Raw genomic sequence first — 19,450 nt, 5'->3', positions numbered from 1 at the left:
ATTAATATAATATGCTTGCATACTCCACTCTCAAATTTAGTTAACTTCTTCCCTTGGAAAATAGAATATAACATAGGTGTAGTTTGACTTTTATATTTGGTGGGGGAGCTCCAGTCAGGTCAATGGGGCCACGCATGGGGGGCGAGGGGGAATTCTGCGCCTGCCCAAGGCTTGCAGTTTGCAGGGGGGAGGGAAGGGGCAACATGCCCTCTGCCCTCCCCAAACTATGTCTATGGAATATAGCTTTTTAAAACCTTTTAAAAATACTTCAGTAGATCTCTTTAAACAATGCTGAATAAAGTACTTGGACCAGAACTCTCTGTACCAAAACAGACCTCGATGTTGGAATGATTGTTGCCTTCATCTCTATGGTGTTTATATGCATACTTTTCTTATTTAAACATCCTCTTCTCATGCAACATAAACACACTGGTTCCACTGCCTTCCACACCCAGAGAAATGGGGCAGGCAAAATTTTCTCTTGGCTAGTGGGCATCATTTACTCTCTGTGTACTCACAAGTTGTAAAAGATATCTTTCTTTTTTTATATCTAGAATAGTAAATCTCTTATTGAAGACATTTTGCATATCTGTTTCAGTACAATAACATTGTCATGAGACTCCCTAGGTGGGGTTCAGATTTTCTTTATAGGATGTGGGGAGAAATAATTCCCATTCTAAAGTGAGCATTAGGAAGCCAGACTTTTCACTTGTGAACACATTCTGTATAAAACTTATTTGAGACTGGGGCTTTGGAAGGAATAGTTCAGCCTATCTCCGGGGAGATAGCTGCTCTGTGATGAAAAAGGGGAGAGTTAGTAAGAAAATGGTTAAGATGTCAAGAGTTTAAAGTGGAAAAGGTTAACAAATTTAGTGGACAGAAGTATTGATTAAAAGAATAGTATTCAGGCATGTTGCTAAGTAGTACATCAGTTATGTTAATTTTTTATAATTTTTTTTTAAAAAGTTAAGCATACAGTTGAATATAGGCTTCATGGAGTAAATTCAGTTGCAAAATACTTTGATCAAGTATATTTTTCAGATTGGAGATTTAAGATTGTAGCCCCAACTGAAGCATTGATTCTTTTTGTAGTGTTATGTGTAATAAAAGGGTTTTATTTTTTTCTTGATTTCCACCCCTCCCTCCACCCCAGGAGCAAGTCTTAACTGTTCTTGAATTAGTGATAGATTGTGTACTTATTGCTGTAAGTTCTGTAAATTAATAGTGTTTTAGGACTCTGACATACAGCATGCTATGCTCTGGAAGAGGTTCGAACACACTACACTGCAAACTTGTTCAACCTTTTAGCCTTGCTGTTCTACAGCCTTGCTGTTCAACCTTGCCGTAAATGAACTACAGTAAGTTTTATGGCAACTTCCAACAAAAATAAAGAATAATCATTCTTATGTAATTTTTAGGGCAAACAATAGGATAGCAGAACTTTCTTACACTGTGACTCTGGAAGATTATGGGCTTGTAAAAATGCATGAAGTTCTGGTATCAGATTCTTCTCAGGTAAATTATACAGTCCATTAACATAATCCTTTTTCTTTAAAGTTTCAATTAAAGTTGATGAAAAAAATAAAATTGCATTGTTTTCATAATCAGTGTTTAGGTGCTGGGCAGCAGCAGGTCCCTTCATCTCAGCCTCATCATGACCCAGAAACTGAGCCAGAGCCACGAGAAACTCTTGAATACAAAGCAGCACTTGAGTTAGAAATGTGGAAGGAAATGCAAGAGGACATCTTTGAGAACCAGGTTCCTTTATCTATATTTTTATAATGAAATTCAGATCGCATCTCTGCTTGAGTGACATTTAACAAATGGGGAAAAATCATTCAATTCAGTTGGCTGATACAGGATCATATGACAGAGCTTTTCTTACTGGTCAGTAGTAGGTTACTACTTAATCACCTAGCAATAGACTGAATCAGGTTTATGACCCTATGAGCTAAAACAGCATTTCACAAAGTATGGGTCACGACCCCCCAAAGAGTACCAGGAGGTTTGTGGGATGTTGGGGGAGGGAGAAGGAAGGTATTGAGGAGAGGGGAATGATGTATGTTTCCACCCTCCAATGTTTTCTTCTGCTACAATATCTATGGAGGCGGGAGTGGGCCCTGGCTATGTTTCCTCCCCCATGCACATAGAATCATAGGACTGGAAGGGACCTCAAGAGGTCATCTAGTCCAGTCCCCTGCATTCATGGCAGACTAAGTATTGTCTAGACCATCCCTGACAGTTGTTTGTCTAACCTGCTCTTAAAAATCTCCAATGATGGAGATTCCACAACCTCCCTAGGCAATTTATTCCAGTTTGCTTTTTTTGTTTTGCCACAATGTTACTCTTTTGACCCATTTTAGTTTGTGGTTCACTATGACCCCCAGATCCCTTTCCACAGTATTTCTTCCTAGGCAGTCATTCCCCATTTTGCATGTGTGCAACTGATTATTCGTTCCTAAGTGGAGTACTTTGCATTTGTCCTTACTGAATTTCATCATTTACTTCAGACCATTTCTCAACATGGGTGGGAGGAGTGGCTGATATGGTGCATAAGATTGGGCTGTCCACCTGGGTTGGGTAGGTAGCACCTGGTGGAGACCCCTAGCCCAGGGAAGGGCAGGATTCAGAGCATGTGGCCAGCCATTGGGGGCAGGAAGGACAGGGCACAGGCAGCTGGGCAGGGGGTACACGTGCTAGCCATTGAAGAAGTAGGTGCACTGGGTGCTAGCTGCGGAGGGGGGGAGAAGAAGGGCACCCCTCCTCCCACTGCTGAGTTTCAGTAGCTCCACTTACTCCCCTTCCTATCACTTTGGTGGTCTAAACATGATTTTTTGTGCTTCTAATTTTCAAACCGCCTACCTCGTAGATTCTTGGGGGCCATGTTAATGGAGGTGATCCCAAAGGAGGTCGTGGGAGGAAAAAGTTTAGGAACCACTGAGCTCAAATATATCCCTGAGAATATTTTTAAAGGATATAATAAAATGTATAGATTCTTGAGTTTTTAAACTTTATGAAACTCCAATTGAAAAGATGACCACTCGTAGGTATTATCTTCTTTCTCCCACTATTCAACCTGCATATTTTTTATTCTCTGTTAAAATTTACTGCTTAGGATTTTTTGTCCATTGCTGTCGTTCAGTTCATGAAGTCTTTCATTTATATCCTAGGCATGGTTTCAAAAATAGTGGTAAACGTTCTTAAAAAAATTCAAGGGATCCTGAGTTTAAGTAGGAAATTTTTTGATCCTAGTAAATATAACAAAAGATTATTGCATATCATACTATGCGTTTGCTGTACTGCTAAATGCTATTAAAGTACAAAGATGTTTCAATATCACCGTATGTGTTACACTATTAAATCAGATGCAGAGTGGCTCAGTGTATTTAAATAGTTTTAACAAGTATTGTTCATGGCATCCTTCTACTAAAAGCCATGCATGTTCAGTATCCTGCTCCTCTACAGGTCAGATCTCCCTAGGAGTTCTGCTTGTGTAAAGCCAGAATATTTTAACTAAAATCTGCTATGTGGATCTGAGAACAGAATTTTGTTCTCATTCTTCAGGCAGACTCTCCTAAATACACCTCTACCTCGATATAACATGAATTCGGATATAACGTGGTAAAGCAATGCTCCGGGGGGCAGGGCTGCGCAGTCCAGTGGATCAAAGCAAGTTTGATGTAACGCGGTTTCACCTATAACGCAGTAAGATTTTTTTTTTTCCCGAGGACTGCGTTATATTGGGATAGAGGTGTAATTACTTTACAGTTGGCTAGCCGTGCATTTTAATTTTTTCTGTAGCCTTTATTTTATTAACTTCCAAAGATGAAGTATGTTTTTGTTTTGTTTTTGTTAGCTAAAAAAGAAGGAGTTGGCTCACATGCAGGCACTTGCAGAGGAGTGGAAAAAAAGGGATAAAGAAAGAGAAGCATTAGTAAAGAAAAAGGTAAGGAGAGTGACCCATTCAAATTCTTTTGCAATATGATAACTTCAAACAAGAGCATAGTTGGGGATGTGCAGCTGTTAGTGGGGACCCACACTTCACATCATTAAAAGGACAGACAAAATCCTTCTTTCAAACTAAATCTAGAACAAAGGTCACTTGTGCTACCAATCATGGTACTGAGGTAGTGTATTAGAAAGAGAAAAAGGATCTCTGCCATGTAATTTCTATATTAGCTAGCCTTAATATTTGGAGATTTGACTTGCCTTGTATAGTATAGAAGTTCATTTCTAATTTCTGATCCTAATACATGCATGTTTTAAGTTTCATTTCTGTTTATATAAATATTGGAGTATATATATCTGGAGCTCTGGGCTTATCTAAAATTGGGATTTTATTACAAGGGGAAAAAAATCAAGAAATCAGTGCTTGTTTTTAGGTAGCAGAATATACAAATTTGGAAGAACAACTTCAGAAAACCTTGACAGATTTAGAGAAGCGTGAACGACTGCTTGTCAGTGCAGAATCAGAGGTAAAAAATACATTCTCTTTGACATATTGATAAGTATGTTTAAATCCTGCATGCACATATACATGTTCTTGAGCTTTCTTATTTCCCCTCTTTCTGGACATTCTCTTAGCAGTTGGGTGGATATCAGGATTTATCACCTCCAATATGAATATCATTCCATTTCATCAGGTTCTTTTGAAGTTTGTGGACAGAGATAAGAGTGCAATTTTATTTGTGGTATCTGTGTGGCAATACTCTACTTTCACCTAATTCACCTGTTCGTTTGCAGTAATGGGGAAATCTGAATTGTGTCCTCGGCAACAGTATTATGTGTGCAGAGAAGACATCTGCCCAGGTTGTTGGTGACATTGGAAATGTTCTTGGGGAAAGATTGAGGTCATAGTTAATGTTTTGCATTACATTGCAAGTCAGATGAATTTGGTGAGTGTATTATGTACCTGTATCTGTTAGAAATGATCATCACTTTTCTGTGGGGGCCACATTGTCTCATAGACAGTGTGTAATTTGATACATGGGTGAAAAGGTACAGGGAAAAAATTCTCTATTAATTTGCAATTTTCTCAATTCTCTCCCTCCCCCCCCCCTTTTCGGTTTTGTGAGTGGGTGGGTTATGCCCTGATGTGCCTAAACTGACTTTAACAAAGTCTCTGTTTGCTGTTTTCCTGGGTGGCCTTTTTTTGTTTGTTTGTGAAGGACCCAACAGTTGGAAAGGAGGGGGTGTGTGTGGAATATGGAGGTGGGGTAGACTTGACAAAAGGCACGATCAGGCAGGTATTTAGTGCCTATTGTGCAGTAGCTGTAGTAGTGGTCTAAAGTGGGGAGGAGTTCTCCAAGACTTCACATCCACAAATAACTCCTCTTGTCAGCCTCCCCTTTTAAGGAATGTGTTTTTGGATGCATCAGCATCACCCTGTAATGGCACTACCCCAAAGTGTCACCATCCCATCCTAGTATAAGTGGTTCTGAGTTGGGGATGAGAGCATCAATCTGCCCGCAAGGGCATTCTGCCTTCCCCCAGCTCTATTTCTTGCCCCTTTTACAGAGACTCCTGCTTTCACCTCAGAGCTCCTTTGTTGTCTGAGCAGCCTCATCAGGGCCACCAGATGCGTTTGTCTGCTGGCCAGTGAGCAGAAGATTGGTGGGTGGAGAAGTTGCTTAGAGAGGAACCCTACTCTCCTATTCTAATAGCTTCAGAAAGAGATTCCCCCACCTCCTCCCTGTTCCCATTTTAACATACAAGAGTGCTAAGCAGGGGCTGAATGGGCTGAATTGTTCAAATTCTGGCAACCAGATAAAATGTATGTGCTATATATCTTCTAGCGTGACAGCCCCAAGAACAAGGGAGAAAGAACAATGCTGCTGGGTCCCAGTGGATCTTCCACATCAGAGGTGGAGAAAGCTAATTGTCGATATGGGGTGGGAAGGGCTTCCCTATTGCCCCCTTTCTGGACATTTTTTTTAGCAGTGTGGGTGGATATGGGGCTTTATCACCCCCAATAGGAATATCATTCCATTTCATCAATTTCTTTTGAGGTTTGTGGACAGAGATAAGAGTGCTCCCAGAATGAGCTGCCCTGGCTCTGTCCACGCCTTGCCCTACATTGAGATTCCCTGCATACCCGAGATGTAACTTGCTGTGTAAATAGTCATATATCTGACCAATTTTCTTTTTAGCTTTCATTCAAATACCCAGTGGCTAGAGTTTGGCCATGGTCATTTCAGTCTTGAGGGAAGGTAATTTTATTAATTTTGTATTACAAATATTTTTAGCTCAAAATTTGCTTTGGATTTAATGGGACACTGACTTGAAGATTTAGAGATACTATGAAGCTGTTGTGTTCAACAGTATCTATGCAACATGTTTTTTAAAAAAAAAAGTCTTTTAGCATGTACATAATTTCAGAAGAAGGTTTTTTGAGAGGGTTTTATTTAGCCTGTAGCAACCCTACTGTTCTTCATACCTTTTTGGAAAATTCAAGCATCCAAGAAAGATCATATTCCATGTTCAGTTCTGGATGTGAAGGTTGAACTGAACATCTTGATTCAACCTTAAATCTGATCTCACTGTTATTGCTCCACTATAATAGGCTAGATGGGATAAACTCAGGTCTGGTCTATACTACCCGCCTGAATCGGCGGGTAGAAATCGACCTCTCGGGGATCGATTTATCGCGTCCCGTCGGGACGCGACAATCGATCCCCAAATCGGCGCTCTAACTCCACCAGCGGAGGTGGTAGTAAGCGCCGCCGACAAAAAGCGGCAGAAGTCGATTTTGCAGCCGTCCTCACAACGGGGTAAGTCGGCTGCAATACGTCGAATTCAGCTACGCTATTCACGTAGCTGAATTTGCGTATCTTAAATCGACTCCCCGCTGTAGTGTAGATGTACCCTCAGTTCTTCAGCTTATGATGGATTGAGGAAGTGCAATGTCTGTGGACTATGCATGGACAGTAAGATGTTGGTATCTCTGGATACCGGCATTGTTAGGTGCTGCTGCTCCTCTTTCTCCCTCGTTCTTGGGGCTGTCACGCTAGGAGTTATATAGCACACACATTTTATCTGGTTGCCAGAATTTGAATTAGAGGAGAGTTGGATCTGTGGCCAGTATGTAGTAATGTGAAGGTCACTATTTCGAGTCTGGGAGGGAATAGCAGATGATTATAGTCCATATTGGAAATATAGGAATCAAGGAAGTGAAAGTAATACTTATGAGCCATAAAAAGTGGATCCAAGTGTAATGAGAATTTATTAAAACGAGTACTAACGGTTGTAATGAAGACTTCCAACTAAAGATCATAAACCTGTCTATTACTGCATTCAAAAATGTTTTAATTTTAAGCTCCAAAGAGTAAAAAGAGAATTGCAAGCACAGCATGAACGAAACTTTCAAGAACTGCAGGATTCTGTGCGGCGAGTCAAAGAAGAATGTGCACATCAAGTTGAACTGGAGAGGTCAAAGATCAAACAGCTGGAAGAGGACAAGGTCCGCCTGCAACAGCAAGTAAGTAAAGAAATTAAATTACCTTCCTTCCCGCTGGGTTGAGTGGAAATAAATATACAAATAACGTTAAAAAGTTGTATATTTAGGCACAAGCATAGTCTGGCAACTTGGAAATCAACACTTTGGTCCCAGTCATTCAATGAGCTTGACGCAAGCATAGAGGTCCACATATAAGAAGCTTATTGCAGGACCAGGGCCTTTATTTTACCATTTAGGTATTATAGCATTATTTGCTTTTTGAGGCTGAAAACCAAATTGAAATCACGAAGGTGTATTGTATTTGGGACAAAGAGTCCTGTGGCACCTTATAGACAGACAGACGTACTGGAGCATAAGCATATTCACCCACAAAAGCTTATGCTCCAATACATCTGTTCGTCTATAAGGTGCCACAGGACTCTTAGGATACGTCTTCACTACCCGCCGGATTGGCGGGTAGTAATCGATTTATCGGGGATCGATATATCGCGTCTTGTTACAATGCGATATATCGATCCCCGAACGCGCTCCCCGTCGACTCCGGAACTCCACCGGAGCGAGCAACGGTAGCACAGTCAACAGGGGAGCCGCGGCCGTCGATCCCGCGCCGTGTGGACCCCCAGGTAATTCAATCTTAGATACTTCGACTTCAGCTACGCCATTTGTGTAGCTAAAGTTGCGTATCTTAGATTGATTCCCCCCCCCCCCCCCCCCCCCCCCAGTGTCGACCAGCCCAGAGTCTGGAACTGTAAAAAGCAACAAACATGGCTACCCCTCTGATACTTGTATTTGGGAGTGATGCTACTGAAGTGTAGTGTATATTTCCAAAATTTTGCTGAAGCAATTAGAATGTATTAATGACATTTCTAACTATCTTGACTGTTCACTTCATTTTACAGCCCAATCATAAAGCAATGCTAGTATAGTAAAATATTTGAAAATGGAAAAAATAATTTTGAGAATACATTATTCTTTTCACTCGGCATAATTATCTTTCTATATTGTGAATAGGGTAGCAAACCTTTTTGTTGAATGTTATGAAGGATGTTGGTAACAGAAAATAAAGCATGTTTTCTTTTTAATTCTAGTAGCATTATTTCTAACGGTTCATGTTGAGCCATTTTACAGCTGTCTCTCAATTATTGTTACTGGAAATACACTATGGAATATTGCTTAAATATTTTTCAGTGTGTTTAGCTCATTTGAATGGTATTTTTTTTCTTTAGTGTTTTTCATTTCTTACCAATCCATAAACTCTAATGTTGATCCCACAGTAGCACTGACTAATGAAGAGATCCATCTGTATCGTGCTAGAGGAATCCTTTGTATGAGAAACAGCTGGGGTTTTTTCAATTTTGTCCTTTTCAGTATGTCTTTAATTTTCATTTAGCATTATCTTGGTTTTAAGATTTTTTTTCATGTGAAAAGCAGTATCCAATGTATCCAGGTTTAATGTAAATTTTCCATTGTGGTGTTGAAGAGATGTTGACAACCTAGAAATAGCCCAGCTGTTGAGTCAAAAATCATTGACTTTTGATTACAAGCATGATATCTGTTGTATTCATATTTGATCATTTAAAAATTGAGTCTACCTTCCAAACTCATTCTGTTGCGTTCAACCAGCATTTTAAATTGTGGATACATCACACAAGCATACATTTCAATTTTCACATAAATCATATTAACTATTTTTATTTAGACTATTTAAACTATTTTGCAATAATCAGAGCATGAAATACTTTATACATTTATGTGACCTGGTCATGCCACACCTCTGTTCATATCCTAAGTCAGAGGTGGGCAAACTACGGGCTGCGGGACCCTCCTGTCCGGCTCCTGGCCCAGGAGGCTAGCCCCCGGTCCCTCTCCTCAGTGCAGCTGCAGAGCTGGGGCCTGACCCAGTGCTCTGTGCTGCACAGTGGCGTGGCTAGCTCCAGTTGATATATTAGTTCATTACCAGAGGCCCAATCAAACCAGAGATTGGGACACTGAGGGCCGTATTCAGACATGATATGAGCAGGTTCAACTCCCCTGATACCACATCTGAATCCGGCCTTTAGTGTACAAAGCTAAGCTCTGATGATCATAAAATATAGCCTTAAAATTCATTAATATTAGTAAATGTGATGAACCAGAAGACACGCTAATTAATTAGTAAAATATTAGTTGCCAGTGAATGGCCCATATACAGTAACTCCTCACTTGAAGTTGTCCCACTTAACGTTGTTTCATTGCTAATCAATTAGGGACCATACTCATTTAAAGTTGCGCAATGCTCCACTCTTACGTTTTTTGACTGCCTGCTTTCTCCACAGCTGGCAGCCTCCCTACGGCCCCCTCCCCTCCCAGCACCTCCTGCCCGCCGGCAGACTGTGGCTCAGTGCTTTTCTTCCTCCTCCCCCCCGCGGCAATCAGCTGGCTTGCGGTGTTTTGGAAGGAGGGGGAAGGAGCGAGCACTCAGCGTGCATGCTCCCCCTCCCTCCCCTGCCTCCCGAATGCGGCAAGCCAGCTGATTGCCCTGGGCAGGAGGGAGGGAGGAGAAGCGAGGACTCGGCACGCCTCCCGAACGCCCCAAGCCAGCTGATTGCCGCTGGCAGGAGGGAGGGGGAGTCCTCACTCCTTCCCCCTCCCTCCTGCTTCCAAAACACTGCAAGCCAGCTGATTGCCCTGGGCAGAAGGGAGAGGGGAGGAGCGAGGACTCGGCGTGCCTCCCCACTCCCTCCCCTATGCGGCAATCAGCTGGCTTGTGGCATTTAGAAGGGAGGGGAGGGAAGGGGGAGGAGCCAGGATGCAGAGAGGGAAGTAGAGGGGGAGGAGAAGAGGTGGGTCAAGGGTTGGGGATTGGGGGAAGGAGTGGAGTGGGCGGGCTGAAGGTTGAACCCCCCATCTCTGGTGCTTGCAGAGTAGGGGAAGCTGCCCTGGAACCTAACCCCCCCCCCATTTACATTAATTCTTATGGGGAAATTGGATTCGCTTAACTGATCGCCATATTTGGGGTCGGGAAGGAATTTTCCTCCAGGGTAGATTGGCCGAGCCTCTGGAGGTTTTTCGCCTTCCTCCGCAGCATGGGGCAGGGATCACTAGCAGGAGGGTCTCAGCCGATTGAAGTCACTAAAACACAGGACTGGGGACTTCAACGGTAGAGTACAGGGAAGGGTCTTGCGGCCTGCAGCATGCAGGGGGTCAGACCAGATGATCATAATGGTCCCTTCTGACCTTAATGTCTATGAGTCTGAGTCTATAACATCGTTTCACTTAAAGTTGCATTTTTCAGAAACATAACTACAACGTTAAGTGAGGAGTTACTGTATTTTTTTTCCTCAGCAGAGTAGTATAGTGCTGACCACCTTCCATTGTCCTTATACCACATACATCATACCTATCAGTCCCCCTGAAATTCACAGTGAACAAGCTTGCTCATTGCATCCTGCTGGCATTCACACAGGCTTACACCAATTGGATTCCTCTTCCACCCCACTTGCTGGATCTTGACATTTTGGTTTTGTTACAGCAGTGTGTCCCCAAATTTGCCCAATCTAGTGCATTGCTTTCAAATTGTGCTAGTGCAAATTTGCCTGGATACATTGATTGCTTAAAGACCAAGTGCTGTCTTGCCCCAATGACACTGCCAGTGACCTGATGTTGATATAAAGGAATAATTCATGCTACTCAGTTTCCTTCAGATAGGTATCAGTGATTTTAGTAATTAAAGAATGACATACCAAAAAATGCTTCAGTACATTCCATGCTTCCAGAAATTTTTATGGCTCTTCAAATAAATGTAACCTAAAGCATGAAAAACTAAGAAAGCTTTTTCCTTTTCTTTGCCTAAAGTTGCAGCGAATGGGAGATGAAAAGTCTGGCCCATAGTATCTTTATTGTTTAGTGCCAGCTAACTGAATCTGGACAGCTGTAACCCCATGCAGGATCTTCATATCCACTAGTGTGGGCTGCTTCATTTTTCTGACCTATTAAAAGGCCTATCTTTGTGTCTTCATACATTTGCCTATTTAAGATAGTCGTAGTCCAAATTCTTGATTTTCATGCTTGAAGAATTCTTTCAAAATACCATTTTAAATGATTGTCATGCAGTGTATGGTGGGTGAAGGTGAGCCCAATTATTTTCAAGAATGGCTATTTGGGTTGTCTTCTTTGAACTGTTCTATTTGAGACCTACTGAATAACGGAATCCTGTTTTGTTTTTGACAGCTATGTATATTGTTTTTGTAACACTTCCCAATGGCAGAGTCTCATTGACTGTTTGCACAGCATAGGCATCTATTCTGAGTTTGGTTGCAAGAGATGTCCACATTTCTTCTGGAAGTGAGTCTCAGGTCTTGGAAAACAAGCAAGGGATTAGACATTTGGTGCAAATGTTTTTAGCATTACAGGCATTTCCTCACAACTAAGCCAGTTAGTTGCCTTGTTGATGGTCAACATATATATGCCATATTTACGAAGGAATTAGCAGGAATAAAAAGAGATGGTATGTTAGCTGCCTTACTTTTACAGTTCAAATATGATGAATTCTTTTCAAATGGCGTAAATGAGAATGACTGGAACCTAAATGTCTCCGCCTTGTGGGTTTTTTTGTTTGGTTTTTTTGGAAGTACTACTGTCTTCTGATAATATTTCTGTACAAAATAATAGACAGTTTTAAATGTTGGATACCAAAATGTGTTGAGCAAGTGGGCCCAAATAAATAGATGTATTAATGCAACAATTTCATGCCTTTAACCAAAATGAATAATTTCCCCAATATTAGTCCTAAACTGCTAAGCTAAAAAGAGAACCCATGGAGAGAGTTATATTTACATGTTAAAAGTGAATTAAAATCCAACAGTTAGAAATGCTTCATTTCCACTAATGAAGTGGACTGTGTTATCGAAGTGAACCAAGTTAGTTATCTAATTGAATAATTTTCTAACAAACTAACTTGTATCATTATTTTATGTACTCCTTTTCCCAGTAGATAATTGAAACTTTTCTGCCAGGCATTTACATTTCCAATCTGGAGTATTGAAAGTGCTAGTTACTTTAAGATATGACTTGCATAGTTCTTTTGATGGAGTGATATGGTCATACGTTGGTTAAGACAGCATCTTTGAAATTATCCATTTTTATCTAGAAACCAAAAATCCTTTCTTCCTGCAACTCTGCAAGTATACTGTGAGAGCAAAGGTTCCTAACATTTAAGTAATTTATCACTGAAGTCTTGCTGCTTCAGCCTTTTAAATCATTATTTGGCTAACCAAAATATTATTTATTTCCTCTTCCAGACATTCCTGGACAAGCTATACTGGTGAAGTTGAGTCAATAGTAAAAACTTCATATAGAAGATACGAATATAGCTGACTTTATATTTAAAAAAAAAAAAAGCCATGTGTACAAACTTGATGATAAAAGTGCATTTTTGGTTGTAATTCTATAGAATTACAAAGTCTCACTTGAAAAATTTGAACAGCTATATTTATACATTTTAGTTTTTATGTCAGAGGGAAATAGAACTTTCTTTCCTGTGCAGCCAAAACTTTCCTTAAACATTATTTCTGTTATGCTCTCTGTATATCCCATAATCAAGAATTCATTACTTATGAATGTGAAGCTTTCAGTGTCTGTTTTATATCAGTTACTTGACTGAAATAAAATGTTAGGTCCAGGGGCTAATTTAAGTTCTGTGACTCATTCATCCCCGTGAATGTGTTTTATTGTTAAATTAATGTATTCTAATGGATTTCATATCTGGGTGTTTTTAATGTAGTTTTATGAAGCAGAAAACAAGTATAAAGTTTTGGAAAAGGAGTTCCAGCAGTACAAGGAACAGCAATGCAGCAAACCAGAAATCCGGTTACAATCAGAAATAAATCTTCTCACTTTAGAAAAGGTACTTTTGGACTTTACTAACCTTCCATAATGATGTTCTCATTATTAATGAAGATGAAAGAATAATCTGTTTTCAAGATGAAGTGGGTTAATCTCCATTTTTTGTCTCTTCCAACAGTTCTTCAGCCACTAAATATTTAGAACCTATTTGTAGGTGAAACTGATCTTGTGGAATAGTCTTATATAACCTTTTTGACAGTTTTTGACTATTAGAAGTCAACATTTGACAACAATTACCACATTTATATCCAGTTCTAAGTACAGGGGGAAACTGTATAAACTTACATACCACTTGGAAAAGGCTTATGTTTTAATGGCTACCACTGTAGTTAGAATTGGGGGGGACTCTGAAGAGCAAAACCTGGGGAGAAAAATAATTGAGGGTTTTGAATTTCCTAGCTTTTGTTAAAGTAAGTTTTTTAAGATGGATATTCCACTATTACTTTTTAAAGAATGTCCAGAAAGAAGTCCCCTGTTTGTTTACAAAACAGAAACCACATTTGTTTTAGCAATAACTACCCCCATTCAACTTCTTCAATGAGTTTCAACCCTAGATAGAATGGCACCACAACTAGGAGTGAGAGGGTAGTTTTAGTCTGTGTTCATTTGGTTCTTTGCATTCTTGCTTGACTACCAGTGAGAGTGTGCATTTCCCATCTGGACATTGTTACAGAGATTTTAACTGAAGCCATCAACTTATTTTAAATGGGTCACTGAACAGTGGTCATGTAGTGACTACTTTATTTTACTACTGACTTGAGCTTGTTTCTAAGAAGCAGTGACCATATCATTGCTAATCCACTGAACCATCCAGCCCCAGATATTGTTATCAACTCAAGCCAGTGATCCCTATTTTTCCTGCCATGGTGGTATGAGTTGGGTCAGACTATGAATTTTTCTCTGTGGTTCACATACTTAAAAAGTGAGAACAGAGATTTATGCACACACATAATTCAGTGTATGTTTTTTGCCTTCAGACCATAAGCCCCGTTTTTGAAATTTTTGGCCTTAAATGTTTACATTTGTTTTTCATAACCAGTTTCATTTGAGATCCCCGAAGACTGAATGGTAAATAATTGTGTTATTAAAAATTATAAATCTCACTCAAAGTTGTGTTTTAATGTTTAGGACTACTTGGGTGGAACACTTACCCGTTCCCAGGATACAACATAACAGGCACTCAAAATTAACAGGCATCAAATTAAGACCCATAGGATTTATTTATTTATTTATTTAATATGTTATACAATTAACCTATGAGACTTGCTGCCATAAGATTTTGGGGGTAGATAGCTTAGTAAATATTAAAAGAATTAGCCTATCATTTCAGAATTAAAAATATGACTTACTACTGACTGAAGTCTGGAAGAATTTAATAGGGTAATGGCAACATACTTAAGTGTATTACTTCAGAAGACGTTGTAAATGTCTTCCATATCTGAGAGAGACAATATAGATGAGATAGTAATATCTTTTATTGCCCTGACTTTTGTTGGTGGAAGAGACAAGCTTTCGAGCTTCACAGAGCTCTTCTTCAGGTCTGAAAAAGGTAACAAAATACAAGGTGGGCAGATTAAGAATAAGGCTGTCTACATTAGTTTTTGTCAGCATAATTTGTCACTCAGGGATGTGAATAAATCCACTCTCCTGTATGACATAAGTTACACTGACATAAGCACTGGTGTGGACAGCGTTATGTTGGTGGGAGAAACTCTCCTGCCAATATAGTTTCTGCCACTTGCAGGGGCTGGAAAAGTTAAGCCATCAGACGAGCTCTCTTCTGTCCATTTAGGATGGCTACATTAGAGAGTTTACAGCGGTACAACTGCATCGGTGCAGCTGCACTGCTGTAAACTCTCTAATGTAGCCATGCCCTTAGGGTTTAACATGGGGCAAGAAACCACTTAAAATGAAGCAGGCAATTAACACCTCTGCAGTCATAGCACAAAAGAGGGTTAGCAGGTTACAGATTTTTGTAATGAGTCATAAAACAAGTGTCTCTGTTGAGACCATGTTTTTTTAAGTGTCTAGAAGACATTTCAATTTAAGTTCCCGGGTTAGTCTTTTGAAGGTGTCATGCAGGTTTCCTTTGAGAGCAAGGACTGAGAGGTCATAAATGCAGTGATGGCTTTGTGAAAAGGTGTATTTGTCTTTTATCATTTTTCTGTTCATTTGAGTGTGTAGTGACATGGGTGAAATCAGACTAGCTGTCGCTGGGGCATTTGATGCACTGGATGAGGTACACCACATGTCGGACTCATGTATCTTTAAAGGCATGTTGTGGGAGTTATTGATCATCATAGCAGTGAGGTATGTCTGCAGGTTTTACATATGTTATGGAAGTGTCTGGTGCCCCTTTGAGTTGATGTATCCTCCTCTGTGGGGAGCTTACTTCTGATGACAATGTTGGTGAGGTTGGGGGCGTTGTTCGAAAGCCAGAATTGGGGGTTGGGAAACATTTCTTTCAGGATGTGGTTCCCTTCAAATATGATTGTAATTGATACTTGCTATGGATTCCAGTGTGGGGTTGTAGGTGACCATTAGAAGTATGCAGTGGTGGGGTGTTTTTGTTTTGTTTTTGTGTTCTCCCCCTGTATTGAAGCAGGTTCTCTCAGGGTATTTGGGTGATCCATTTTTTGATGTGATCTACTTCTCTGATGGAATGTCCTTGTTTGAATGAGTGAAAGGATATCTCCATTCATTCAATCTCCTAGAACTGGAAGGGACATTGAAAGGTCATCGAGTCCAGCCCCTGCCTTCACTAGCAGGACCAAGTATTGATATTTGCCCCAGATCCCTAAGTGGCCCCTTCAAGGATTGAGCTCTCAACCCTGGGTTTAACAGGCCAATGCTCAGGTGGTTTTAATTGCATTAAGGCTATATCTCGGACTTTCTCCTTGGAGCATGTTCTGTGGTTCCCTGGCTGTACATAATGGTGTGTTCCGGTAGTTACTAGATCTGTGAAGGTAAATGTAGAGATCCATCTGTTTCTTCTGCATAGTCATCTCTAGGGTCTTGATTGTTGAAGCTGATTTTGGTATACAGGAAGTTAATGGTCATGTGGAAATATTCTAGAGAGAGTTTGAAGGATGGGTGGTGGTGGTGAAGTTGTAGAAATCTGAGGGAGTTTAAGTAGTCTGTCCAGAGGATGAAAATATAATTGCTTAAGTATATCATTGGTTTCATGGTGCATTTGTCCAGAAATTCTTCTTCAAAGTGACCTATGAAGGTTGGCATATTGGGGAGCTATCCTAATTTCCATGGTTTGGACAAAGTGTTTGTTATTAAATGTATGGTAGTTTATGGTTGAGTATGAAATAGATGTGTTTGGGGTGGATATCTGAGGGTTGTCCATTTTCTACTAAATACATGAGGCAGGCAGCAATGCTGTCATTGTGAGGGATGTTGGTGTATAGGAGGTGAGACCATAGTGGTAAAGTCGGTGGTGTTAATGTTGCAGAGTTTCTGGAGGAAACAGGCTCTTTGTGTGGGGAGTGGTTTGAGGATGGTATCTGAGAGTCCTAATATTTCTTCAGTAAGAGTGCCATGGCCAGATATGATAGGTTTGTCTGGGTTCCCTTGTTTTTGTATTTTGAGAAGCATGTAGATGGTCCCTGGGGTGGAGGTTGATGATGTAGATATTCTCTTGGAGTTTTTTGGGGAAGGATTTGTTTATATCCTTAAATTCCTGTGGGCATTGTGGTATGAAGTAGTCTTTAAGTTCTTAATAGTTGGTGTATTCTGAGAAAGAGTGGTTGGCCTCATTGAGATGTTCATTGTGGTTGTCTGCTGATTTGATCACGATTTGGTGGTTGACCTTCAGGGACTAATATAGCAGTACTCTTGATGGTTGAGAGCATGTAATGTTTAAGGAGTTCAGTTTTGTTTTTTGTTTTCCCTGAAGCAATCAATGCAACAAGCAAGTGTGTGGTTTTGTCCACTGGGGGATGTCCAGTCAGATGATGATTGTTTTTTTCCCTTGTAACTGTCGATGGGGATGTGTTAGTGTGGGTGGTGTCATCTTTGAGGAAGAATTCTTTGAGACTGAGGGCTTGTCTTCACTATGGGGGTAAATTGACCTAAGTTACGCTACTCCAGCTATCTGAATAACGTAACTGGAGTCGATGTAGGTTAGGTCAACTTACCCCAGTGTCTTCATTACACTGCTTCGATGGGAGACGCTGTCTGGTCGACTTCCCTTACTCTTCTCAGAGCTGGAGTTGACCAGAGAGCGCTCTACCATCGGTTTAGCGAGTCTTCACTAGACCCGCTAAATCGATCCCTGCTGCATCGATTGCAGCAGCATCAGTCTCCCCATAGTGAAGACCAGCCTTGAGTGAGCGAAAGGGTTCTTCTAGTTCTTCCACATGCTTGTGACAGAGCAGAAGCTCAATCCTTTGGAGAGTCTACATAATTCAACTCTGTTTAGTGATGGTCTTGATAGACCGATGATATTGTGGTGTCAGGTAGTGTCTTGTGGTGAGTCCTGCTGCTGTGGTTTCTCCTGGAGGTTGTGTTCTATGGATTGTGGAGTTGTAGTCAGTTCCACTTTTTGGTTTTGTGTTCGATGGCTGTCATAAAGTTTTTTGATAGTTGCTTTGGATTTCCTGCATTATAGGTTTCCTGATTTTTTTTCCCTCCTCCCCCCTCCCCCCCCCACCTTCGGTTCTGTGGGAGCATCTGATGATTTCTTCTTTGAGGTGGGATTATGTGAGAGGTAGATGTGTCTTTATTTTTTTTCTGAAGTTCTTATGCAGAGCTGTTCAGCATATTTAAAATTGTATGTAGCGGCCAGAGGTTTATGGTTGGTGAGTCTTCTGGGGATGATGATTTGTTTCTTGCATTTGCTCAGGCAGTAGCTCTGGCTGTTAAGTTTGGCTTCCTTCTCTTTCATGTTGTGGAGTTGCCATTCCATTTCTGAAGTATTTAACATTTGCTAGTTTGAGGTAGGATAGCCATGCTAGATAGCATATCCTAGCTCTCTTACCAAAATGTAATTACTTTTTAAATTTCTGCAGCTGAATTGTAGTATAAAGTTTAATACTTCTGTATATCATGATAAACTTTTCTGTGAAAAATGGAGATGATTCATAATTCTAAAGCATTGGCATTTCACATTTACCTTTCATTTTCTTTGTCGGAGTTGTATTCCATGCCTAGAACAGGAATAGTCAGGAAAAAGATTGAACTATTTTATATTTGAACCATGTCTTGTCACAGATCCTAGAGAGCACTCCTGCTTGGCCACCCACTAGGACTGCTCTGAGGTGACTCCAAACCTGTACTGCTGTGGATCCCTGGGATGTTTCAAGCTCCTGGAGCCTGAACACAATCCAGCATTGCCCCAATCTTGAGGTCGTTATGCACATTCTCAAGGTGCAGACCTTCTGTCTGACACCTTCTTCTACATGTTGGAATCTGCTGTCCAGCCGCCAAGCCCCTCTGCGTTCAGCACTGGTCCCAGACTCCCGAGTACTTAAACACACCCCTCTCCCAGGACTCTACCCCAACAGATGTGAAGCTTCTGGTTTACAGTTTAACGCTGTCAGGGCACGCAGTAGTTGTGAAGCTGTCAACACACACGTTGCCTCGTCTTACGTCTTTATGCTCTTTTTATTTAGTAGATAAAGCACAGGAGAATACAGGTCATACAAAACAATAAAACATCTTAATCACAGTGTCCCTCACTAGCTGCTCATTCTTTTGGGAGTCTTTGAGGGATCCATCTGTGTTCTGTCAGGCAAGCAGACTGGCAAGGACCTCCCCCTCTCCCTCCCCCCTCTCTCCCCCATGGCATACTCTGTCCCAGCAGCAGCCTTCCTCATCTTAATCTGGTGCAAAAAGGCTTTCTCTCTAGTTCCCCCATGTGAGTGCCGTTATGGGGTGCTACTGGTGTTTACCTGCTTCTTTTAGTTTTCCTGGCAACTTTCCATTTCTCTCAAACATCTGCTAACCCATGGTGGAGCCATATATGTAGGCTTTCCATGACACAATAATTTTGTGATACAATTTTACAAAATCATTCACAATTCAGAAATGATAAAATTAGACATTCTGTTTGTAATACAACTTGTCAGATCAGATGAGAGAGAATTTATACTGAAACCTGGA

At 40.7% G+C, this 19,450-nt stretch overlaps 1 protein-coding gene across 1 annotated transcript in view; it reads left to right on the top strand.

Annotated features, from left to right (window-relative positions):
- The window catches only part of CEP120 (centrosomal protein 120), a 75,332-nt gene that overhangs the window by 39,187 nt on the left and 16,695 nt on the right, over positions 1-19,450 (top strand). The window contains exons 13-18 of the mRNA XM_034773877.1: positions 1,419-1,515; positions 1,609-1,758; positions 3,857-3,946; positions 4,383-4,475; positions 7,316-7,477; positions 13,218-13,340. Coding sequence (XP_034629768.1) covers positions 1,419-1,515; positions 1,609-1,758; positions 3,857-3,946; positions 4,383-4,475; positions 7,316-7,477; positions 13,218-13,340 — 715 coding nt within the window. The remainder of the gene's footprint in view (positions 1-1,418; positions 1,516-1,608; positions 1,759-3,856; positions 3,947-4,382; positions 4,476-7,315; positions 7,478-13,217; positions 13,341-19,450) is intronic.

Source organism: Trachemys scripta, chromosome 6, assembly GCF_013100865.1.
Source record: "Trachemys scripta elegans isolate TJP31775 chromosome 6, CAS_Tse_1.0, whole genome shotgun sequence".
Lineage (NCBI taxonomy): Eukaryota > Metazoa > Chordata > Testudines > Emydidae > Trachemys > Trachemys scripta.
The sequence above is the reverse complement of the archived record's forward strand: the minus strand, read 5'-3'. Positions and strand labels throughout refer to the sequence as shown.